The sequence below is a fragment of the Amblyomma americanum genome, chromosome 11 (assembly GCF_052857255.1).
Source record: "Amblyomma americanum isolate KBUSLIRL-KWMA chromosome 11, ASM5285725v1, whole genome shotgun sequence".
NCBI lineage: Eukaryota > Metazoa > Arthropoda > Arachnida > Ixodida > Ixodidae > Amblyomma > Amblyomma americanum.
In genome coordinates this window covers 59,525,499-59,552,511 of record NC_135507.1, presented here as the reverse complement: position 1 = coordinate 59,552,511, position 27,013 = coordinate 59,525,499, and the positions used below count along the sequence as shown (strand labels likewise).

Below are 27,013 nucleotides of genomic sequence, written 5' to 3'. Positions count from 1 at the left end.
CCAAGAAAGGTGGGGAGTTCTCAGGTCAATACAAGACCATGCGTGTTATAATATTTGGTGGTGGTAATATTACACAACATTTACCTTAAGTTTATTTCAAGGTCAGTGGGTTGACCCTCAAAACAGAAAGATGAGTTACACAAAATTTCCTAGTATTTATAAATTTATTTGGAGCTAGAGGGAGAATGTTTTAACTTTCAAACAATTACTCGGAGCAATGAGCATACTCTGCAGCCAACTTAAGAGTCGCAGCAACTTAGACAAAGTGCTAGTATAATGCCTGGCTTCATAGAGATCTTCTAAGCCTCCCCAAGAGTTTTTGAAGAATAATGTAATATCCAAGAGCTTTCACTAGAGACACAGTACAATGGCAGTGAATGTATTATTTCTGTAAATTAAAGCAAAGTAAAAATATAACAAAGGCAAAACTCTTCTACTAAACCTAGCATAATGAGGCCTGGTGGTCTCGCAAAATAAAAGCAGAATGGAAACGCTCACATTGAAAACCACAAGGAGAAAACCATTTCTGTCAGCAGTGTTACCAATGTAATACATAGCACTAAATATAAGCATAAATCATTAATAGCAAATCACAATGAACCAGACAAGGTAAGTATTTCCCAACAGCAAATAGGATCAAAAGCACGAGCACTAGAAGCGCATGTAGACATCAGATAAAACAGTAGTGATTAAGATTCACCCCACACCATATGAAAGCACACCAAAGGTATTACTATTGCTGTGCAGAGCTCACATTATCAAGAAGTTGTATGCAGAAATATAGAGAAAACAATAAGCTATGAAATAATGAGACACGAAAGCTCAAAAGGGTGACAGAACCACAATAGAGACTGAAGAGCTAAACCTGTGAGACTACAGCACAAAAAGCAAGACAGAGTATGATGCACAAAAGGCACAGCCACACAAACACATGCACTTTCTCCACTGCAGTTTTTTTTTTTTTTTGCTGTGTACCATCTAGCTTGTGTCTGCAACTTGTGCTGCAGTCTACTGGATCACAAGGTTTCCTCAGCAATCATGCACAATTCCACCTGTTGAATGTTTCACGATATCCATTGTTCATGTTGAAATGATGGTTGGTTGGTTTATAGGGTTTAACATCCCACAGCAACTCAGGCTATCAGGGACGTCATAGTGGAGGTAATTTCGGCCACCTGGGCTTCTTAAACATGTGCTGACATCACACATTACATGGCCTCCAAGCATTTTTCCTCCACCAAAATGCGACCACAGCGGCTGGGATTGACATCATGTCTTTCGAGTAAGCAGCCAAGCACCATAACCACTGAGGCATTGTGGCTGGTTGCTGCAACGATGAGGTTGTGTTCCAGGCGTTAACAAGGCAGGGTCTGATACGTCCCATTTTGGGCAGACACCACAGTCTGAGATCACTGGATATGCTATTTTACATCATGAACATCAAGCAGTTCAGCCTGCATATGCTGAAAGAATTGGTTTTGGTAAGATGGTCCTTCAGGCAGCTTGTGTACTCATTGGTCGCCAGTATTCGTTTCCATGCCTGCAAAATGAAACAGAGCAAAAAGTTGATTACAATAAGAACTGCAAGGCAAATTAGAATGCGAGTGAAGTTAGCAAAAAAGTACGAACACCTAATGATGGCAGGTTTTCTTCTCTACAATGATGCAGAAGACACTAATATGCATGAATAACCACGTGATATTTGGCTATGACCGGCAATAACTTGTAGTCGAATGGTTCAATCCTGCTTCTTCAGTTTAAACAGCTGAACGATGACTGTGACATCAGCTTGAGTATACAGGCCATGTGCAGCATGACAGAACTGCAATATAGTCGCTGCTTCTGTATTTGTTGTTGTTCCGTCACTTGAGGCAGGCTGGGTCTAGTATTATAGTGAATTAAAATGAAGAAGCAGCGATTTTATCGCAGTTCTTTCGTGCCTCACATGACTCACAAGCGAGAAAAAAGCAAGGACAATAGTAATCTTTGAAGAAAGTAACCATTCAAGCTCTTTTAACTATGATCCAATATCTCTGAAAAGCATCCCATCAAAGCTGCCTGAACGTATAGTATGAAACCTTACAGCACCCTTTGAGGCAATTAATTACTATCCTCAACAGCACAGCTTTAGACAGCTACTCAAAAGTATGAATTACAAAACATAGAAGACATGATGAAATGAAGGCAACTGCACAATCGCTTGTTACAGTTTTCCAGCCTTAAAGCAATACCAAAATTGTTAATGGGGATGAAACACTTCTTGGAAAGGCCTGTGCAATTTATGTGCACTGTAGTAGGGTACAACATATAAAAATGTTACCGATAGGGTGCTGCATTACTCCACTGAAAATGACCAGGTCTGTTTGTGTTACCTATCATATAAGCGTCTGTTCCCGCAACAGGTTAAAAAACAATTATATTTTGGCCTCGTACCTGGTGTGGGGTAACTCCAAAAAAACCGAATCGTATAAATTGTTTTCACTTCTGGAAAGAGCTCTACGTTCATTATTTTCAAGCTCAGCTGTTGAAGCAAATCTTTTCGAAACATTTCATGTTCGCAATTTCTTTTACTCCTACAATTTCAGTTTGGCTGTTCACACTTTTATAAATTTAAGCATAATTTCAGTTCTTTCCAAAATGCTTACAATTCAAGAGACGTTACGTGTGGTTTACGTGCGGTTGCCCAATCCAATGCAAGACCTGGAACAAACTATGGAAAGCAAACGATAGATAAAAAAATTGTAATTTTATGTACAAACAGTCTCTTGTAGAAATTAATCAGCTGCCTCCTAGTACCGCCGGATGCATCGCCTCCGTCGGGCCACAAAACAGACAGCAGAGCTTCCAATGACAGTTACGACAGTTGCTCGGTGCATATGTACCAGGACTTTTATGGCCACTTCGCAAAAGCAAACAGCGCGGCAATCGGAACACTGCACTAGCTGTGTGATCAAAGGCACAAGGGAACAAAGTAAATGGTGCATCGATAGTCATGACCGCCAGACCTACGAAAAGCTCACTCATGACTGTGTCAGCAAGACTGTCAGAGAAAAACACAGAGATGCATTCAATTTTTAGCAGCTAGGTGCCAGTGTAGTCAGTGCCTTAGCACTTCTTGCGTTTACTTGTCCACTGGTGCACGTGATACTCATTATCCAGTTTGAATGGAAGTACTTAATTCAACCTGCATCAAAGTCAGCTGTCTCAACTCTAGTTACCCGAATAGCTTTGACTGCGGCAAATTTATTTGCATCTGTGGCTAGACATTTACAGAGATTTCCTCCGACTGGTAAAAGCGTGAACGGGTCAGGAACCCGCAGAGCATGCACAAAGGCAAAGAACAATTTCATTAGCGACATGTTGCGGCTTGAAATGCATTGAGCCGTATGAAGCCAGACCTGCAGTATAAGCACACAATAAAATTGCCGAGCATAAACTTGCAAATGCGAGAGTTTTTGCATTCTATGATCACGCACCTCGCCACTCGAATTTGTTGTAAGTGTTGATGCTCATACCGATGCAGCTTTTTTTTCTGTGTCAACCTTGCAAGTGGTTTGCCAGGGGCTAAGGTTATGATTTCGTTTTCTTCTGTTTCACACATTTGGCCATCGTACTTGAGGCAACAACAACACCATTTGGCTCGTGAAAGCTGTAAGCTCGCTGCCAGTTTGCAAATTCTAGATCGGGTGACAAGTAAAGCGCCGTTGGATCTTAAAAGTGCGTAAGGTGGGCAATATTTTTCTCATTGCACTTACGCCAGCCAACTATGGAGCGTGGGGTTACCCATAGGATTCCTCAAGGGGTAAACACATCCAAGGCAGGTTTTCAGATCATTCATTTCAACATTTAAACCATCCGAACACCGCTCTGAAGTGCCCTCACCTGATTTGACTTGTGGTTAGGCCCCGCTAACCCTTGTTTCGCTGCTGATTCAGATACTTCGGGTAGTGATCACAACCCCATTTTTATCTCCCTCACTCCTTCGAGTCTACGGAAAATATGCCGCAGCATACGCATAACATCATGGGACTCTGTACGCGCAGACAACCGTTCATTTACACTCAACCTGTCTTAGCACTGTACTCTGCTGTTTTTGCGACACACTATATATCACCACTACCGCAAATGGACTACCTAAACCCGGAAATACATCCCTTGAATCTGTGCATTCTCCGTCGCCAGGTGGATCATTATGCTTCTCGTCAACCCAGCGACCCATCGGCACTTCCCACTCTTCACCAGGCTACAGCACGTGCACAGCGCTCAGCAAGGCGGCTAGGCAGCTGGCGACGCTAGGCTGCATGGTGTGCCCGCTTGTCCTGTACGCACGGCAATAGGCATCCTTAGAGAGTGTTTCACGCCATGGAGCGCCCAATTCTCAGGTTTCAGATTACACAGAGAGCCTTCGCATCACGTTGAATGTGGATGAGGATACATTTGCACAACAAGCAGCCTGTCAATTTTTTACACACTATGACTGCACCTCTACATCTCCTGCTGACTTATCACTTACAGAGCCCTCCGATGAGATTACTTCTGTCCTAACCATGGCAGAGCTGCTAGCCTCCACTGAATGCCTAAAAACTACCTCCCGAAACACAAGAAGGGCTACGCAATGTGTAACAAGCATCTGCAAAAGTATACGATAATGTCTGGAAGAAATCTGTTTTCAGATGTTCTGTAGACAATGAGGCAAAAAGAGGTGTTATATTTATTTATTTGTTTATTCATACTGCCGGCACAGGCAAAGGCAGGAGTTGCAGTTTTACCAGTACACACTTCGTTAGAACTTGAATGTAAAATACAACAAAAACTGAAAAAATTACGAACTCTGAACACTAGGAATTCTTGCAAGTCAGTGACAGCACGTGATATGACAAAATGTTGACAAAAAAGAAAAACAAATGTACACACAGAAACGAATATTTGAGCAGTGCACACAACGTCAGCCGCAGTGGTGCGATGTGACAAGAAGAAAGGCGCGTGGCCGTAATAGCAAAGTACAAACAATTATAATTAAGGGCAGGTATGACTGTCAGAAGTTAACAAAAAGAAAACAGACAGCAATGTACACCGATCACTTAAACAATGACAGGTAACAGGGCTAGCACACAAAAACATTTATACACACTCATAGCATATTCCCGTAGTGCAGCTTCAAAGCCCTAAGTCTTAGAATTTATAACCTTATTGGGTAGTTTGTTCCAGTCATCTATTGTCCTCACGAGAAAAGAATAATGAAAAGAGTCTGCCCAGCAAGTCAGTGGTTGGATATGTTTAGTGTGTTTTGTCCTAGACTGGGTGGAACTGTCTGCTATAATGTACCTTTCGAGGTTTATTTTGCAATAGCCACGTAGAATATGATAGAAGAAAACAATCCTGTTGTGTTCCATTTTCTTCTTAACAGTGGCTAGTTAGTCCAGCCGTTTTTCTAAGTTCTGAAACTGACTGCATTCTAGAATAAGCATCATGAGTGAACCTGAGCTTTGTTCTGCACACGTTCACATTTCAAATATCGTATTTACTCGAATGTAACGCGACCGCGAATGTAACGCGAGGGGTGACTTTACATGCTGCCCAGCGAGAAAAAATAAATAGGGACACAAAACAAAGTGGCGAACATGCTTACTCATCTTCCTCGCTTTCGGAGGCCGAGTTCTCATAAACTGATTCCTTTTCACTATCGAAGTCTCCCAGGTAACTTCTGCCGCATCGATGTTGTTCGCCGCAGAGGGAATCCACTCCTCTCTCCATGAACGTCTGTGCCCGACCACGAGATGCTCTGAACTTCCCATCTCCCGAGCAACGTCTCTAACTTTCCAACGGATCAGCTCGACATTGAGCCCCATGAGACAATTGCGCTGCTCGATAACAAAGTCCGCCACTTTTTTCTCCAGCTGGACGTAATGGCCGTGGCGAGGCTCGAAATCCTTCGCAGTCGGGCTCACATTTAAAGAGCCCCTCCCGCTGCAGCCGCCATCCTCGGATGGTTGACCCGTTGAGGTCAAGTCTTCCAGCTGCCGCAGAATTCCCGACCTCTTCAGCTAACAGGATCCCTCTTCCCTTAAAACAAGCGTCGCACTGAGCACGACGCGTTGCCATCGTGTGCACTGAATCAATACACTGCGAGCGAGGTCACAAAAACACGACGCAACGATGCGCTGAGCCCGATGTGCCCGAGGTCGCAATGAACACAAAAGAATGAGAGAGGAAAACACTTGGACTTTGGATGGATGAGGATTTGGCTTCGGAGGTACCCATGTTGCCAGTAAAAAATCGCAAAACTGTGAAAACCGAAACCAAAACCTACTGAAAGCGGAGGCGAGCGGGCATCCAGACTCGTCACAGGTCTCTAGTTCAGTAGGTCTATGATGCTAGCAACTTCACATCTGGCGTGGCGTCAGTAAGCTTCTTCCGTAGCACCCAAAGCTTTCTGATCGCCTTATCACAAACTTGATCTACTTGCGATGACCAATTTAGATCATGACTGAGACACAAGCCCAAGTATCTTAACGCAGGGACATCTTTTAAAATGACATCAGGAATTTTATAAGAAAATACAAGGGGTTGTTTTTACGCATCATATGCATACAAACGGTCTTCTCTGTGTTCATGTCCATTTGCCACTGTTGGAACCAGGTATTGATTATATCCAGATGGTCATTCAGTCTCTTGTGATCATCACAAGATTTTATATTACAATAAATGACAGTATCATCTGCGTAATGTTTAATCGTTACCTCTGGCGAAAAGCCGGTGCTCATATCGCTAACATACTGGGAGTTTACATGAGCCCGACAAAAGTCGGGTTAAGTCGGCTGTCGGGCAGAAAACCGGTTGTCGGGCTAATGTATACGCTAGGGGGTCGAGATAAGTGGTCATTGAGTCGAGCTGGGCCAGCCCGGCTGCAGGGGGTGGGTTGACTCGTCCCGATGTTGGCCCGACCCAGTTGGAAGGACCATGTATACGCTGCCGCATCGGCTTAGCGCCCCCTCTCCTGCCTCCTCTCTGGTATGGCGGCGCTGCGTAAGCCTGGGCGCTCCTCCTCTTCTTCTAGCATCCACGCGTGGTTTGCTTGCTCGACGCTAAGGGTAGCGGCGATCTCTGCCCGACAGAAAATGGGTTCATATAAACGTGTCGGGTGGTCAGCCCGACATCTGGCGCAGCCCTACTCGACCCGCCACTGTCGGGCTCATGTAAACAATGCTATACAAAGAAAAAAGCAAAGGACCTATCACAGAGAATTGTGGAACATCGTACCTTTTTATTTGAACTGGCAACGTTGTCAAGAGAAACAAACTGCTGTCTATGCGTTAGGAATACCTCAATCTATTTTATTACAATAATATTCTTCAATAAGTTGTGAAATTTCAATAGTAGCTTTTGGTGGGATATTCTATAATACGCTCTCCTAAAATCGATAAAAATGATATCTATTTGCCATCTTTCGTCAATACAATTGGCCATGTCATGTACAATTTCACTTAATATGATAATAGTGGAATATCCACGTCGGAAACCACGCTGGTGGCTTCCCAGAGCCCCATTTGCTTGAGGAAATTCCATTAGGTGTTCAGTTAAAATGTGTTCAAATGTTTTGCAACACGTACTCGTCAAAGATTGGTCGGTACTAATGTTATATCATCTATTGCTCTTTGCTTATTGATTGGTATTACTTTGGCATACTTCCAGTTGCCAGGGACTTCATCAGATAGAAGAGACAACTATTTCTACAAGATAGTAAGAACCCCATTCTGAGTACCATTTTAGGAGGGTATATAGAATTTCAACCGGTCCTACGGATTTTATCGTGTAGAGATTATGAAGAAGGTTAAGAACTCCGTCCTGACTTATTTTTATATCCGGTAAAGACGGTATATCGGGTGATTCTAGATGCGGTGTTGTACCATCATCCCAGGTAAATACTCGAAATTATCGTTAAAAACGCATGCCATTTTACTACTATCACTAACTGCACATGTAGCGGTTTTCAAGAACGGAATGGGGGATTTCTGTTTTGAGAGGTACCGCCAGAATTTTCCCGGTTTTAATAAACATAGTCAAGGATTCATTCATAAATCGCTATTTTGCTCTTGCAATCTCTGCTTTAAATGCCTGGGAAAGGTTTTTAATCCTTTCTTTTGTTACATGTGAGGTTGGATTTGTGCATTTTGTTCTCATATGTTTCAACTGGGGCTTCATGTGAATAATACTCCGCGATATCCACGGGTTTCTCTTGGAAACTTTCTTGATGCACGTAGGAATGAAGGATATTATGTACTTGTGAATTATACTTATTTAAACTGTTCCCAAGCTTGATTTAGAGATGTTGATTCAAGAGTTAAATATTACTGAACCCGTCGAAGCCTTGTTCTAGACAGTCGTATTCCTACATCGTCTGCTCTAGAAAAAGCAGAGACTAGCGCAGTATTTGCGGGGTGCGGTTTCTGCCACTTGATGGACAGCCGGACGATTACCATCATATGGTCGGAAAGACCACTCATGACATCACAGCGTGAATGATATTGTGTTGCCGACTGACTCAGAAAGACTAGATCAAGTAGGGATTTTCCGGACTCAGCAATTCTCGTATGCGTGCCGACAAGCTAAAACATATTTAGGGAAAATACGGGATCTAAAAAGGCATGGGATATTGCCACATCAACCGTACTCTCCTTGTAATTTTCCCAGTCTATATGGGGCAGATTGAAATCCCCAGCCATTATAATTTTCTTAGTTGTGTTAGCAAACAGGGGTATTAAAAATCATTTAGTGACTGTGTATAATCTTCAGTACTACCTGGAGTTCTATACGCCGCAGTGACTGTGAAAGAGATATTATCGATTTTCATATTGCACAAGACGCACTCTAGGTCTGGTGGTGACAGTATTTCAATGCAAATAATACTAGATTTGCAAAAAATGGCAACACCTCCACCTCTGGTTCCGCCGGTCTTTACGGCAAGCTGTGTAATTAGGTGGGAGAAGTTCTGTATTATCCATAAACTCGTTTAACCACGTTTCAGTTACAATGACTATGTCTGGTTCATGCTCAAAAAGGATGCTTTCGAAATGTAAGGTCTTATTCTCTAAACTTCACACATTCAAATTTATAACAGTTAACAAGTCAGGAAGACAACTCTGTGTGCCCCGGAGTGTTATCATTTGAGCTGTGACGAGAGGCCTGATAAGCCACACGCATCGCAGAATCATTCTCCCAGTAGTACGCCTTCCATTGACATATAACTTGTCGTGCACTAGACGCACACGTGCTCTATTCAACTTGTCATTTTTGGCACTTTCCCAGAGATATTTTCTGCGATAAATCATACCCTTTGAAAAATCTTTACTGACAGAAATGCCCGTGTTTTTAAGCTTTTTGCAGTTTTGCAGAATTGCAATCTTATCTTTGAAGTCATATAATTGGAAAATCACCGGCCGGCATTATGCCCCTCTTTTTCCTATGCGCTGCATTCGTTTATACTGGTAGGGCTGACGCCAACCACAGTGAATAGCTTTTCATTTACAGCTTTTGACAGATCATCAGGGGTTTCATCTTCTTCTTTGGGCACTCCAAATACGATCAAGTTATTACGCCACTGGCGATTTTCCAAATCGTCAACCCTTTTGGAAAGCTGAGTGATGTCTTTTCTTAAGTCGTTGACTACTTCTTGTGTCTCGGTTACAGTAGAAAGTGCAGATTCAAGTTTATTTAGACGGTCTTCCGAGATTTTTTATAGCAGTACCATTTTCCTCAGCGTCCTTTTGTACTGCTCGCTGGTCTGCTTGCTTTTGCACAGCTCGCGCTTAATATCACCAAACGTTCTCATGTGTTCCTTTAGTGTTAGGAGAATTTGTTCCAGCTTCTCATGAACGGTAGGGAAACCCGGGTTCGACTCAACATCTCCATTTGTCACAAGCTTAAGAAATACGAACCAGCAATCGCATAAAATCAAGAACAGTGTGCATGGGCACGGCACGGCAATAAGAGACAAATGGTTGCTTCGAAACGAAGGTGCACTCTGTCTTACCTGCAGACAGGCAATGATGAGCACATTTGAGGCCACGTTTGGGTGCGTGCGTGTCCACAACTGAGTAGGATCCAGATGCTTGCTTATGGAGACAATCGGCGGAACCGTGGTCGACTGTGATTGGTGAATGCTACTGGATTAGATTTCGTTGTAGGCAGCGCACTTTGCCGTCACTGAGGGCGGCTGAAGATAAGGCTCGGCGATCGGCTTGTACTCCAGCTCACTAAACATAGTGGATGACGTTGTAAATGAACCGTTCAGAAGCAGAACCTGCAGACAGGCAAAGACGAGCACATTTGAGGCCATGTTTGGATGCGTGCCGTGCCCGGCCGCAATGCCCCACCAAAAAAGATCTAGAAAACTTAGTCGTAAGAACTCGTTAAGAACATATTTAGATATTTTTAGAACCCTCTAAAATCAACCAGTGGGATCCCAGCCTTTAAAAAAAACAATAGGTCCAGCTGGAAAATTTCCAGTTGAAACCGATGGGTCGAAAACCAAATTTGTTTTAGGGATCCATTGGGCTCGAGCAGTTGAGCCCAACTGGTGCTTCTAATTAGAAACATTTGGCCACCCAACTAGGCGAAATTGCCCACCAATTGAACTAAGTTGGCATACCTATTCGACTCAAATGGTTTGAACTGGTCAGCGTAAAAAATTAGAATTGCATTGGAACCAATTGGCCTTTCTTCTATGACTGCTGTGAGACTGCTGCCAACATTTCTACAAGAGAACTATTATAAATACACGTCGTTATGAAAAATAAAGAGACACCAACAAACGTGCATTACACACATGGAAACAAACACTGTATACCAACACAAGTTCTCATTTAACCTATATCCACAGAGCACACTTTTGCAGTCATTTATATACACCGTCCAGCTGGAGGCAGTAGTGGGTGAACATTAAGTAAAGCTATCTAATTTAAGAACGCCCGCAGTGATGATGGAAGTAATGAAAAGAATTCAAGAGATTAAGCGGCTACTATGTCTCTTTTACAATAATATTAAGCCTAGTGTTCTGTTTTATAGCCAGCTATATATATATACAGACTGAAGTACATCATTGACTTGCACTTAGATTTTCCAATTGGATCGCCCACTTGAAACCATCTGGAGCTTCCAGTTGGGAGATCAGCTTCCAATCGATTGTCTTGGGTACAACAGGGAACCCCAATTGGTTTCAAATGGTTCCAGTTGGGCGATACAACTTGGAGTGCCGAAATCAATTGGAACCTCACAAACCAGTTGGGTAATCCAGTTGGAAACGCACAACCAATTGAAATGCCCAATTGGAACTAGGGAAACAAAATGGACTACCCAGTTTGGTTCATGAACCTAACTGGCTGACCAATTGGGTCCAACTGATTCCAACTGGAATCGAATGGTATGTCCAACTGGACCCATTGGTTTTTTTTTTTTACTGGGCTATTTCATTAGGTTTAGTGCTCATGCTTTTTTTAGAGCTGCAGATTTTGTTTGCTCAGATATGTGCAGTATAGGTCGTACTGCAAAGGGTGGGCAGCTGCCCTTTGCAGCATAAATACAAATTGAAAATGAGGCAAGAAAACCCGCTTCATCAGTCTCTGAACATAGTTTGTTATATAAGTGTCCAAAAAAAAACTAAATTGCTTGCCAATTAAAACTGGAAGTAGCAGGATGCTTGTTTTGCAGGGGCCGCCTTCTATACTCCTCTTACACTGAAAAGTTTCATACCTGCCGTTTCATATCTGCATACGTCCCCAAGTAAACTTCTCGTCACAGAAATTTTAAAACGCATGGAAAATGTGTATTTAGAGAAGTTTTCAAAACGTTTATGAGTAAACCTCTTTTGTCATATATTTTTAAAACATTTGTGAATAAACCTCTTTTGTCACTGCGTTTTTAAAACGTTTGTGGATAAACCTCTATTGCTGAGATGTCTTTCAAACGTTTCAATCTAGATTTAGATGTTGCTAGATGTTTGGCGTTGTTTGAAGACGTTTTATAGAAGTTATGTGTTTCATGGGTACCCCTACTCCCGGGCACGACAGCATATACCTAACTTCTTATTCCATAAGAGAAGGACTGCTTGGCAAGCCCTACTTCACATATACTTTCAGCAAAGTGTGCCATTCTGGCGTCATGCCAGGAGAATAGAAGCATTCCAATGTGGTTCCAATACCCAAGTCAGGTCAGTCTCCAGTATCTCTCTTGGCCCTTCGTCCAATTTCCCTCACGACTACCATCTGCAAGCTCATTCTCGCCGTACGATTGTCGTGGTGGCTGTAATCCCATGATTGATACCCGGATTCCCAAATCAGATTCCGCGCACAAAATGAAACTGACGACGGTCTTGCTACTTTGGCTGCTGACGTGCTTCACTACTCTCCGCAGAGTATTGTTCAAACCGTACGTGATCGCCACAGGCATAACAAAGGCATATGATAACATCCTTCACTCTGCCATTCTTGCCTCCCTTCGAACTCTTAGTCTTCCTCACCAGTTTCTCCTCTCCATTCACGCCTTTTAGCAAATCAAACCTTCCATGTGCGTGTCTACGGAAAGACTTTTGGTACCGTAATTCACTTCCAATAGAAGAGTGCCCCAAGGCTCCTTTCTCGCCCCTGCAATATTTAATGTAGCTTTTATTCCTCTTGTTCGAGCCCTAGAGACCATCCCTTCCATCAGTGCGCTTGCATATGCCAATGATACAACCTTGTGGTGCTGTCATCCAAATGCGTCTATCCATGAGTTCATCCTCCTGCATGCGTCGGATGTATTGAAATCTTGCCTCCCACATCTGGGTCTGACCCTCTCACATACTAAAAAGTGTTTCATTTGCATTGGAAGTAAAGCTGGCTCACAGAAAGCAACCTCTTTAAATTTTAACATAGTTCTCCGATTACACAAGTAGAAACTGTTCGTATTCTTGGCCTTCTCCTTCATTAATCTGGGACTGGCACCCCATGGCTAACAGCCACCCGTAAATCTGCTCAAACTACTGTAGGTCTGATTAGTTGCATAGCTATGCACTCTGGTGGCGTGCAAGCTCACATGGCCCACTAGGCTGTGCACTCATCCTTCAGCCACTGATAATATATCAGACATAATTTGAATGTCTCAGCTGCAGACAGTAGGAATCCCTTGAATTAAGCAATCAATCATGACACTATGCACGTCATAACGTATTTGGCCCATTTAACACCCATACCTGTGCCTCAGGAATTTGCCCAACTTAACACACTAAGTGAACTCATCGACCAAAGCGTGGCAAACAGAGCTCGCAAACATTCTCTCCAACTTCGTTTAAAAACATTCACTCTGTTATCATACTGCCAGCTCACAGCCAATCACCCCACTGTTTCCCTGTCATTATCAGCCACGTATCTGACTGAACGGTGCATATTGTCCACGGATGCAACACATACTGCAGAAAAGGGAGTTACTGCTCTGAATTGTCCCTCCCATCCGCATCTCAACTCTCACGCGACATATACCGCTTTCCTGCTGCTTTCCTCCTCAGTTCTCGAAGTACACTCTCCCACCAGCGGGTGCGCTGTGCACGGCAATAAACCTGCCTACATGCACCAGACGCCGCCGCAGGGTCAATGGCCTGTTGTCCGTGGCGTACTCACGACAACGGGCACATTTCCTTTGCCTGCGGGTTCGCCGGCCATGTCGCCCGCCACTGCTGCAGTCGTCCTTCTTCGCCTCCCGACGTCCTGCCGCCATCTGAGTATGGGGGTTACACAGCCACCCCACGTGCCAGCGGACCCACTGCCTCCTGCCTTCTCCACCGGCCGCCAGGCTGCCACCTCTCGCCGCTCCTCTTCTCCGCGCCGCCGTTCGATCTCTCATATGCACCATCATGCCAGCCCTTCCGCTGCGGAAAACTAATGAGCGCAGTTCCCAAGGCAAGAGCTGCGTCCACTGGGAACTGTACAAGGCCTCTGATTTCCCCAACAAACGTTATTGATATCTTTGTCGAAGGTGTTCCAACCTGTGCTCTCATGGACACCGGACCTGCTGTCTCAATTAAGGACGCGCAATTTTGTCAAAAGCTGAAGGAAGTTATGACGCCATTTTCGGGAGTTTCTCTTCGCACTGCTACCGCCGAACAGAACGAGCCACTCGCAACATGCACAGCGCGCGTCGTTATTCAAGACGTCTTGTACATCATTCAATTCCTGGTCCTCTCCTCTTGTCCCCATTACGTAATTCTAGGATGGGACTTTCTTTCTTAGCACTCCGCCATCGTCGATTGCGCCCGTGCCGAAGTTTCCTTCTCTGCCCTGCCCAACGCCTCTCCTGCCGCACGGTATCCTCAATATCCTTTCTCACGATGTCGAGCTCCCTGCAAACTCCGCCGTCCTTGTCTCCCTTTCGTGCGCCTCACCAAGCGACCAACCTGCCGTCCCTGTACTCTTTACGCCCTCTGAGTTGTTTCTTTTCCGCAAGAACATGCCGCTTCCCTTCGCTGTCCTCTTGGAGACCTCCGGAACGACAGCCATGCTCGTCAGCAACCCTCTATCATCTGCAGTGACCCTGATTGATGGTGAATGCCTTGGGTAAGTCGAACCGGCTGAACACCCGCAACTCGTCGATGAACAAGAAACCGTCCTGGCTATATCGCTGGACTCTCTTACTCCTGATTCCCTGTCACCCCAACCGCTGTCTGACATCCTGTATAGCGCCATCAATCAAGATCTCACTTCTCCCTACGGTGACCAGCGGTTCCATCTGTTGCACCAATTTCGGTCATCGTTTGACGCGTGCCAGTCTCCCCTCGGGCGTTCTTCCCATGTCCACCATGCGATCGATACTGGCTCCCATGCACCTCTGCAACAGTGCCGATATCGTGTCAGCGACAGAGCGTCGAGTCCTCACCGCACAACTGGACGACAGTGCACGAGCGCGGGATAATACAGCCGTCCCACAGCCCTTGGTCATCCCCGGTCATGCTGGTTCGAAAGAAAGATGGCTCCATAAGATTCTGTGTGGATTATCGCCGCCTGAACACAATAACTAGGAAAGACGTTTATCCTCTGTCACGCATCGATGATGCCCTCGATTGCCTGCAAGGTGCGGAATTCTTTTCGTCCCTGGATCTGTGTTCTGGATACTGGTAAATCCCCATGGCCGAATGCGACCATGAAAAAACTGCATTTGTCACGTCTGGTGGATTACGCGAATTTAATGTCATGCCATTTGGTCTGGGCAATGCCCCCGCAACATTCAAACGGATGATGGATAACGTCTTGCATGGCTTGCGCTGGAAGACGTGTCTTTGCTACCTCGACGACATTGTTGTTTTCTCGGCCGACTTCTCCACACATCTGACTCACCTGCGCCAAGTGTTGACCTGCCTTACCGCCACTGGCCTACAAATAAATTTGAAGAAATCACACTTCGGAGCTCGCCAACTGACCATACTTGGCCATGTCGTATCCAAAGAGGGCATCCTTCCGAATCCTGCAAAGCTTAGCGCGGTTGCCGACTTTCCAAAGCTGACTACTCTTAAAGAACTGCAAGTTTCATTGGCCTCTGTTCCTACTTTCGGCGCTTCACACGAAATTTCGCTACCATCATTTCGCCCTTGACGCGGATTCAAGGCCAGAGCTCTTTGTCGTCATGGTCCTCTGAGTGCGACGAAGCTTTCGTTACCTTACGTCGACTCCTTACTTCACCCCCCATCCTTTGCCATTACGACCCTAACTCCTCGACAGAGATACACACAGATACTAGCGGCGTGGGCATTGGTGCAGTGCTCGCCCAGCGCATACCTGAATTTCAAGAATACACTGTCGCCTAGGCGAGCCGCAGGCTGTCCAAGGCAGAGATCAATTAGTCCGTCACAGAAAAAGAATGCTGGACCATTCTGTGGGTGATAACCAAATTTTGAGCATAGCGCTGCGGTCATCCTTTCGACGTAGTCACCGATCATCACGCTTTGTGCTGGCTGTCATTGTTGAAGGATCCATCGGGTCGCCATGGCCGCTGGGCTTTGCGCCTTCAAGAGTACGACATTCAAGTCGTCTACCGCTCTGGCCGCAAGCGCTGACGCATTCTCCTGGTCTCCGCTGCCTTCCGACACTGCGACCATCTGCAGCATTGACTCCGTGCTATCCTAATTGCGCCCACCAAACATGCTTGTGGAACAGCGTAAGGACCCCTGGATTACAGCTCTCGTGCTCCATCTGTCTGGGCGCCCTACGGCGGCCTCTCGCTGCCTTCGCCGACAAGCCCGCCGCTTCATTCTGCATGATAGTCTCCTCTATCGTCGTAATTACATGCCCGATGGTCGAAAATGGCTCCTCGTCATTCCTCCCCAACTACGAGCTGAAGTCTGCGCATCTTTCCATGCCGCCCCCAGACTGCTCATGCGGGTGTTTTGAAAACCTACACTCGACTTCGGCACCGGTACTACTGGCGTCGAATGTACAGCTTTTTACGCAAGTACATTCACTCATGCCTTGACTGCCAACGCCACAAATCCCCACCAAAGCGTCTTCCTGGACCGTCGCAGCCATTAACTTGCCCTGCTCGTCCCTTCGATCGCGTCAGCATCGACCTTTATAGGCCCCTGCCCTCTTCCCCTTCAGATAAGCGTTGCGTTATAGTCGCCATAGACCATCTCATGCCCTATACTGAAACGGCCGTTCTTCCCGCGGCTACAGTGCGAGACGTGGCTTTCTTCATCCTCCGCCAGCTCATTCTCCGTCACTGCGCCCCTCATGAGCTTCTGAGTGACCGCGGCTGTGTTTTTATCACAGGTTGTCCAGGCGCTCGCAGAATGCCGCATCGTTCAGAGAACCTGCAGAGCGTAACATCCTCAGACCAACGGCCTCAACGAACGGTTTAACCGGACACTCGGTGACATGCTCACCATGTATATCAGTCCCAACCATTCCAACTGGGACCTCGTCCTTTCGTTCGTCACCTACGCATATAATACCGCCGTCCAGTTCACCACCAGCTATTTTCCGATTTTTCTTCTTTACGGCCGTAAACCTACAAGTATGCTTGACAGCATTCTTCCCTACCTTCATGAAGCATCCGACTGCGCCACTGCTTCTGAAATTGCCAAGTATGCCGAGGAATGTTGCCAGCTCACCCGTTCCCTCACGTCTGATGAACAGAATCGACAAAAAGAGTGCCGAGATTCTGATGCTCAACCCCATGCGCCCATTCCCACCGGCTCACTTGTTTGGCTCTGGATCCCTGCTGGCTCTCCTGACCTGTCGTCCAAATTCCAAGCCAAATATCACGGACTTTATCGTGTTCTGCCTCAACCTTCCCCTGTGAACTATGTTGTCGAACCTCACACACCCTCCTGACCTTCGCCATTGTGGCCGTGAAACAGTGCACATCAGTCCTCTGAAGCCTTACCATAGCCCCTTGATCTGTACTACGCCCCGAGTCACCAGGATGGCTCCTTTCATCCCCGGGGGCAATTATAACGATGAAGATGTGCCAACGCGGTACTGGCAGTGCTACCGCTGAACGCGCGCTGCTGGCTGGCTCTACAACAACCGCCGACGCCTAGAACCTGACCGCCGACGCCCGTTCAGTGCCTGGTTCTTTCGCGGCCATTGAACCCCTTTTTCAAGTTCTTTGATCTCTCGCTCTTTGACACATCAGCACTCCATCTAAGGATGGCTGAATTAATCATTTGTTTTTGTTTTTAGTTCATCTCTGTATTCCAGCGCCATATCTTTCAGCCCATAAATTTAAAAACACTATAAATAGAGCGACCAGTTAGTTGACATATGTTCGTGTCCTGTCCACAATGTACTTGCGCTGCCATCATATGTAAAGGATGTTGCTTCGCTGCAGTGCTCACTTGTATGAATGCTCACCCATGTAGATACGAAATTGGTGCATCAGGGTGCTATTGAGAGCAAAGCTGCCGAGAACTTCAGCTTTCTGTGAGCACTATAACTTTGTACTTTGCAAGGACGAGAAAAATTTTATTGATTTGACTACAATTCCTGGAAACTGTTACAGCACACAATTGCAACTGATAAAACACTCCCAAGCAGCAAGTAAACCATTTGTGACCAAATCAACTTCATAAAAAAAGCAGATATAGTACTGAAGCACAAATCTGAGAGTGCAATGGCATACCTTATAGACGGGGTTCATCTGAAAACAAAAAAAGTCAACCAGAAGAATGCATCTTCACTATGCATCGTCACAAGGACACCATGCTGGGAGCAGAAACGCAAAGTAGGACCTTTTTTCTGGTTCGCGCCTCTGTTTTCAAAAGTATTAATGCTCGCAACACATCGCTAAACCTAAGGATGGAGTTGATGTTTCCTGAAGCTCACTGGTATTTCACAAATGCAACTCCACAAGCTGTTCATAAATTGAAATATTTTTTATGTCAATGGCGCCTTGAGAAATGCAGTCACTAAAGCACGTTCACTTGAGTTTCCATAAACAAAGCATAATATACAGTGGCTTGCTATAGAAATGCTTACATACCCCGAAACCGCCGCTGTAAAATGGAATGAGAACAACTGCTTTTGAAACAGTGAGGCGATTGTTTGCTTTCAAATCTATCAAGCATGTTTATCAAGACTGACAATGCAATTTGTATTCAAAATAAGCATTCGACAACAGATAATGCACAGTAATCTAGTGCAGTAAAGCCTTCATTTTTAAAAACTTAATCCAAAAGAAAACTCTAAAAACCTGCAAACAAAAGCGAGCAATGTTTATCATCAGGCGGCTAAGCTTTGTTTCTCTGCTCTTGAGTCAAAATAATACAGCCACAACAAAAGCATGGATAGAATAATGAAACAGCATGCTTCTCTGGTGGCATTACACTCGCAAAAAAATGCAGAACTGCTCTGACATAAGTCAATTTGCTAGCTAGTGCCAAACACTACAAACACAATTCACGCACGATTCATGGCGCTGAAAAGTAATAAAATGACGACAAGATCATATCTGCACACGCCACGATTTCAGTCTCATTCACGATAGTACCAGCTTGGTATGTTCAGGTTTCTCATGGAAGAGTGAAAGCAACCGAAGGATTGCTCTGTGCAGATGTACGTTAAAGGCATGTATATTTGCAGTTTTTTTTCTCAAGGAAAACTACAAAGCGAGACAAGTTGGATAGCAATTCTTTTAACATCTAATGTTGGGAAAAGGTATCAAGACTTTAAAGAACTGTGATTTTAGAAGCGTGTTTGTTGTTCTCATGGCATTTTAAACTGTATTTTTCTTTAAACGTCATTGTGCAGAACTGACACTGATAAGGTCTTTCATTCTTATGGCCTCGCACATGCTTAGCAAGGGCTGTACTCTGTTTAAAGGCCATGGGGCAGAGCTGGCACTGGAATGGTCTCTCATCCGTGTGGGTGAGAAGGTGTCCTACCAGGTGGCCACTTTGAGCAAAGCTGCTGTCACAGTGGTCACACTTGTATGGACGCTCACCTGTGTGGCTGCGAAGGTGTATGTCCAGGTGGCCCTTACGAGAAAAGGTGCTGTCACAGTGGTCGCACTTGTACGGATGCTCACACATGTGGGTACGAAGGTGTTGCTCCAGGTGGGACTTTTGAGCGAAGCTGCTCTCACAGTGGTCACACTTGTAATGACGCTCACCCGTGTGGGTGCGAAGGTGGACCCTCAGGGTGCTCTTGAGAGCAAAGCTGCTGTCACAGTGGTCACACCTGTATGGACGCTCACCCGTGTGGGTGCGAAGGTGTTCCTCCAGATGGCCACTTTGAGCAAAGCTGCTGGCACAGTGGTCACACTTGAATGGACGCTCATTCGAGTGGGTACGAAGGTGTCGGTTCAGTTGGCCACTTTGAGCAAAGCTGCTGTCACAGTGGTCACACTTGTATGGACGCTCACCTGTGTGGGTGCGAAGGTGTTGCACCAGGGTGCTCTTGAGACCAAAGCTGCTGTCACAGTGGTCACACTTGAATGGACGCTCATTAGTGTGTGTGCGAAGGTGCGTCACCAGAGTGCCTTTTTCAGCAAAGCTGTTCCCACAGTGGTCACACTTGTATGGACGCTCACCCGTGTGGGTGCGATGGTGTTGCTTCAGGTGGCCCCTTTGAGCAAAGCTGCTGTCACAGTGGTCACACTTGTATGGACGCTCACCTGTGTGGGTGCGAAGGTGTTGCACCAGGGTGCTCTTGAGACCAAAGCTCCTGTCACAGTGGTCACACTTGTACGGACGCTCACCCGTGTGGGTGCGAAGGTGTGTCACCAGAGTGCCTTTTTCAGCAAAGCTGTTCCCACATTGTTCACACTTGTATGGACGCTCAACCGTGTGGGTGAAAAGGCGTTCATCCAGGTGGCCACTTTGAGCAAACCTGCTGTCACAGTGGTCACTTTTGTATGGACGCCCACTAGTGTTTTTGCATGGGTGGTCCGCCAGGGTGACCGTTTGAGCAAAGCTGCTCCCGTAATGGTTACACTTGAAGGGATGGTCATCCATTTGAGTGAGAAGGTGCTTCTCCTGGCGGTTTTTCTTCGTGAAGCTCTGATTACTGTGGGGGGACTGGTGCAGCTGCTGACTCATGTTCTCCCCAGACAGCACTCCGAACTTGGGATCAGCTGTGACCAGGCCTGCACCAAGAAAGGCGGAGTGTTCTCAGGTCAATACGAGACCATGCGTGTTATAACATTTGGTGGTGGTAATATTACACAACATTTAACTTAAGTTTATTTCAAGGTCAGTGGGTTGACCCTCAAAACAGAAAGATGAGTTTTTAAACAAAATTTCCTAGTATTTATAAATTTCTAAGGAGCTAGAGGGAGAATGTTTTAACTTTCAAACAATTACTTGGAGCAATGAGCATACTCTGCAGCCAAAGAGTTGCAGTAACTTAGACAAAGTGCTCGTATAATACCTGGCTTCATGGAGATCTTCTATGCCTGCCCAAGAGTTTTTGAAGAATAATGTAATATCCATGAGCTGTCACTAAAGACACAGTACAATGGCAGTGAATATATTATATCTGTCAATTAAAGCAAAGTAAAAAATATAACAAAGGCAAAGCTCTTCCACTAATCCTAGCAAAATGAGGCCTGGTGGTCTCACAAAATAAAAACAAAATGGAAATGCTCACATTGAAAACCACAAAGAGAAAGCCATTCCTGTCAGCAGTGTCACCAATGTAATACATAGCACTAAATATAAGCATGAATCATTAATAGCATATCACAATGAACCAGACTAGGTAAGTATTTCCCAAAAGCAAATAGGATGAAAAGCACATGCACTAGAAGCGCATGTAGACATCAGATAAAACAGTAGTGATTAAAATCACCCCCCACAACACCTGATAGCACACCAAAAGGTAATACTATTGCTGTGCAGCGTTTACATTATCAAGAAGTTGTATGCAGAAATATAGAGAAAACATTAAGCCATGAAATAATGAGACACAAAAGCTCTAAAGGGTAACAGAACTACAAAGGAAATTGAAAAGCTAAACTGGTAAGACTACAGCACAAAAAACAAGACAGTGCATGATGCACAAAAGGCACAGCCACACAAACACATGCACTTTTTCCACTGCATTTTTTTTTTCCTGTGTACCCTCTAGCTCATGTCTGCAACTTGTGCTGCAGTCTACTGATCCCAAGGTTTCCTTAGCAATCATGCACAATTCCACCTGTAGAATGTTTAACGATATTCATTGTTGACGTTGCAATGATGGTTGGTTGGTTTATACGATTTAACATCCCAGAGCAACTCAGGCTATGAGGGATGCCATAGTGGAGAGCTCCAGGTAATTTCGACCACCTGGGGTTCTTCAACATGTACTGACATCACACATTCAATGGCCTCCTAGCATTTTTCCTGCATCAAAACGCGACCACAGTGGCTAGGATTGAACTCGTGTCTTTCGAGTTAGCAGCCAAGCAACATAACCACTGAGACATCGTGGCTGGCTCCTGCAACGATGAGATAGTGTTCCAGGCATTAGCAAGGCAGGGTCTGATACATCTCATTTTGTGCAACGATACCACAGTCTGAGATCACTGGTTATGCTATTTTACATCATGAACATCAAACAGTTCAGCCTGCAAATGCTGAAAGAATTGGTTTTGGAAGATGGTCCTTCGGGCAGCTTGTGTACTCATTGGTTGCCAATAATCGTTTTCATGCCTGCAAAATGAAACAGAGCAAAAAAGTTGATTAGAATAAGAACTGTAAGGCAAATTACAAAGCGAGACAAGTTAGATAGCAAAAAGTACAAACACCTAATATTGATGGCAGGTTTTCTTCTCTAAAATGATGCAGGAGACACTACTATGCATGAATCACCACGTGATATTTGGCAATGACCAACAAATAAATTACAGTCGAATTGTTCAATCCTGCTTCTTCAGTTTCAACAGCTGAACGATGACTGTGACGTCAGCGTGAGTATATAGGCCATGTGCAGCATGACAGAACTGCAATATAATCGCTGCTTCTGCATTTGTTGTCATTCCATCACTTGTGGCACGCTTGGTTTAGCATTATCGTGAATTAAAACGAGAAACCAGCGATTTTCTTGCAGTTCTTTCGTGCCTCACATCACTCACAAGCGAGAAAAAGCAAGAACAATAGCAACCTTTGAACAAAGTAACCACTCAAGTTTTTAACTATCATCCAATATGTCCGAAAAGCTGCCTGAACGTATAGCATGAAAAATTACAGCACCTTTTGAGGCAATTTCTATCCTCAATGGCAGTTTTAGACAGCTACTCAAAAGTATTAATTACAAAACATAGAAGAAATGATGAAATGAAGGCAGCTGCACAATCACTTATTACAGTTTTCCAGCCTTAAAGCAATGCAAAAATTGTTAATGGGGACGACACACTTCTTGGAAAAGCCTGTGCAATTTATGTGCACTGTAGTAGGGTACAACTTAGAAAAATATTACCTATAGGGTGCTGCATTACTCACACCGACCAATTCAAACATTAAACAAAATTAGCTATCTAAACTTATACTGCGTTGAACAATTAAGAAGCATCAAAGCTTTTGAACTGAAATAACGCCATGTCATCAGCTTTCTTAAGTAAACACTTTAACAACAAACTGTTTCTTCTTTGCAGAGAAATTTTGTCCAGCAGTCATGAACGTGACCAGTTGCACTGCTGACAGTGTTATCCAAACATACCTGTCATAATTCATCTCTTCCAAGCGTCCTGTCCGGTGTTACACAGGCTGCTGCACTGTTTTTTAACTGTGTGATTAGGTTTTTCAAGTAACAAAAACGCCTTGAAAGATTGCTTTTTCTTAAAAGAGAAATTCTGTGCAGTGCTTATGAATGCGGGGAGAGATTAGCTTCAGACTTCGTCATATACGACCATACTAATCATAATTCATATCTTTCGAGCATCCATCCAGATACACTGGGTGCTGTGCTGTCATATTTAGGGTGTGATTAGCTTCTGTAAAAAGAAACACTTAAACGACACACTACTTCCTTCTCATTGAAAAATTCTGTGCAGCAGTCACGAACGTAGGCAGAGTTGCATTGTGGACTTATTCGTATTTATTTATTTATACATACTGCAGCCCCTACAGGCTCTTGCAAGAGTGGGAATATAAGATACATGGTAAGCAGTTGCATATATATGTTGACTCATGCATGCATACATACATAGAAGTGCATAATAGATACAAAATAAAACGAACAAAACATACGTGTTAATGACATTCAATGGCAGTCAAAAATATGGAAGTGCAAGTGAATGAATTTCGCCCGGCAGGCAGTTCCAGCTTTCGATGGTATGTGGGAAGAAGCTCTATTTACATGTATCAGTGCATGCGTAAAGTCTGGAAGTATTTGAACTATGACGGCGCCTAATTGATAACGGAGAAGAATTAATGTGGGTGCTCATTGCCATGAGGTGCAGATAGCTAATGAATATGTATATATGCCTGAGGCACTCGGTGTACCTACGCCTTGACAGTGAGGTTGGAGATAGTGAGTTTGAGATTAGACAGGGGTGAAAATTCTCTGTCGTAGCAACGGTAGATAAAACGAATTGCGTTTTTTTGAACAGATTCAAATTTCTCGCAGTACAATTGTCGATACGTGTTCCAAACAACAGAGCTGTATTTGATAACCGGTCGGATTACAGTTTCGTAAGCTAAAAGTTTTGTATGACGATGTGCAGCGCGTAATGTGCACCGTAGATACCGAAGTCTCTGAAGTGCTTTACTGCAAGTTAGATTGATGCGCTTGGACCAAGACATGTTCGATGTGAAAAGAAGTCTCAGGTATCCAGCCATATCAATCTTAATTAACCTCTTTCCACAATCCCGTCCGTTGCTACACAGGGTGCCGTGCTGTCGTCTTTAATGCTCCTACAGCAGATCAACGACCTGTCATTCACTTATAGATGCCCTGCGCCTCGTAGTGCCCACGCAAGGAACTAAGCCACATTGGCCCATTAGTTACTCCCCTGTACTTCCGGTCGTAAGTGGACACTCTCACAATAGGCAGCTAAACCTACGTAAAAGTGCATACTGCAAAGCGAGGCTCCAGTGCAGCAGTTATTGGAAGAGATAGTCTGTTCATTATCCGCACCCTGCGCAGTCACAGACTATCTTCAGCAGCAGCGACAAGACGAATACCAAAGGTCTTAAATGCGCATTTACACCTGCGAACTCAAGACGCCATGCAACAATGATTTGTACCGTACCACGGACGCACGTACCCAACACCTGGGAAGCATGAAAGAAATGCCTGTATGTATTCCTCTCTCGATACCGGAATTTTAACTGGCACGCATTCTGCTGTGTTCTTTCCTGCAGGATCAGTGCGTGCTACTCTGTAGCTCGCTGCAAGTTCCACACGCTGTGCAAGAACTTCAGCAGTGTCACCGCAACAGGGCTGATGGCTTTCGATTTTTTTGAACCCGTCTAGTCAGTTTGGCCTCAGTGCGGCGCCTATCACATCTGGAGAGCCGCGGTGACACTTTAAGACGATTACAGCGTTGGCCAGCCCTCAGTCTTGCAATGTTTTGGGCCCCGTATTTTGTCCTTTCTCTGGGGACTACCGCATGGCTTGGCTCTCCTTGTGCAAGCCCGTCTTCCGGACACTGCCCTGGCTGTTCTGTTCTGCGCGCCTCCTTTATCGCACTGCCCTTCACATCTGCTTTTTGCTAACGATTGGCTCACGCTTTCGATGAGTCACTGCACGTCGTGCCCCCAAATTGTCTCGACTGCACTTTACTTTCTGCTGAGCCTAACAACTTGCTCTCCAGAGGCTTCCTATCCGACCTCATGATCCTAACTCCCTGTCCCACAACTTGATTTCAACCACGCTGTTTCACCAACGTTACGTTCTGGCCCGAGGTTTCAGCGGTGCATTCAAGTGACTCGCTGTCACTCTTTTTACAGCAAAGCGTTGTCTCTAATACTGAGCTATTATTGTTCCCCAGCCACATTGAAGAAGGGTCTCCTTTGTATCCTTTACTGAACTGGCCTGCAAACTCACTACTCTCCTCTTGAAAGAAAGCATCAGCTTCACTTGTCAAAGCAGCCTCTGCTTAAGGGCTAGAGACAGGCTCTTTGCCTTTGTTCGAGTTACCAGTGCTAACGAAGCAGGTCGCTCGGCTTTGTTTTTGATGGGGTAGCTGCAACTCTTTTTCTCCGCCTCTAAATCGACAAATGCTGCCCCTGCAGCTGCCGATCTCGCGTTCCTTTCTGGGCTTAAACCTGCCCTGTAGTTACTCTCCTGACCAACGGCTGTGTCACTAGCTCACAAAGTAAGCGACTGAACTCTAGGTGTGAGCTCCTACAGCTCTTGTTCATGCAGTTTCTCTAGCTCAGCCCACCTCTCACGACACTTGTCTTGCTATTCCCTTTCTTGTTCGTCACGAAGTTTTTGCCTTTCCTGTTCTTTCTCCACCTGAGGCCTTCACTCCAGAATCGTTTCCCAAGCCTCGTCTCACCCCTCGACTGTCACCTATTCTGCCTGCTTAACGCCCAAAATCGATTCTCTTGTTTTAGTGGGCTCTACTGAAATGCCCACTCCTTCCAAAATTTCAAGGAGGTCCTCTACCTTGAACTTATCCATGGTGAATCACACCTTGTGCCGCTGATCTCTGCAAAAACACAAGCCTCAGCTTAAAGTAAACAAAACACAAAATTGTCGAAATCTTATTTCCCAGGCTGTAAAACAGAATGAATCGGGGTAAGTTTTGTTCAAATGTAGTCTGTCAGCCGACTTCTTTTGCTGCCGGCAAGGAAAGCACGCATAATCTCAACAAAAGTGCATAGCAGATGGTTGAACGCTCATCTAGAGCAAGCGGGTGTACTGGACAAATTTAGCTGCGCATCGTATCTGTATATAATACAGCCTTACCGTAGAGGCTAGCACACGAATGAAAGGCGCTACAATCTGGCTTTGCTTGTTGACAGCGCTTCTGCTTGCATGATGATCCGTGATGGAAAATTCTCATCTCTTTTCTCTTTATACTCTTTACCCTTTTAGCCTAACGCGAGGAGATGCATGCGTACAGTACTTCACAGATTATTTAAGCATTTGTGGCAGAAGGCCCGAGCCTCAAGCAATACGACAGTCGACGATCACAGAATCAGCACGCCTCGTAAGCCGTAATGTGAAAACTGCGTGGCCTCATATATGCCTGCATAGATGCCTCGAGCAATGTGCTCGTGAGAGCTTGTAATAAAGGTAGTTTCCATCAATCAAGCATGTCTCAAAGCGTATCTGCCTTTCCACCGTGCAGAACACAGCGTACACCACACGCTGCCGTATGAATGCTACAACTCAGTGAACACGTTCAGCACATGCATATATGCACGCATACTGGGCGTATGAATCTGCGGCCGCTCTAGCCAATGGCCTCGAACACTAACGCAATATCAGCTGGGCACACCAAATTAACAGCAGAAATATTTTGTGCATATCTATGCGATCGCAATATGAAGCCAAAATTTGTGCTTCCGAGGTGGTCAGACGATCGAACTTGGATCACACACAAGTACGCAAAACAA

At 45.1% G+C, this 27,013-nt stretch overlaps 1 protein-coding gene and 1 long non-coding RNA gene across 2 annotated transcripts in view; both read right to left on the bottom strand.

Moving 5' to 3' along the window:
* LOC144109423 (uncharacterized) overlaps nucleotides 1-27,013 on the bottom strand; it is a 37,524-nt gene that overhangs the window by 2,164 nt on the left and 8,347 nt on the right. The window contains exon 2 of the mRNA XM_077642210.1: nucleotides 19,462-20,604. Coding sequence (XP_077498336.1) covers nucleotides 19,462-20,604 — 1,143 coding nt within the window. The remainder of the gene's footprint in view (nucleotides 1-19,461; nucleotides 20,605-27,013) is intronic.
* LOC144109427 (uncharacterized) lies at nucleotides 3-13,880 on the bottom strand. The gene is made up of 3 exons (XR_013309594.1): nucleotides 13,650-13,880; nucleotides 10,031-10,300; nucleotides 3-4,319 (listed from the first exon to the last, which is right to left on the bottom strand). It is a non-coding gene; the product is annotated as an uncharacterized LOC144109427 (long non-coding RNA).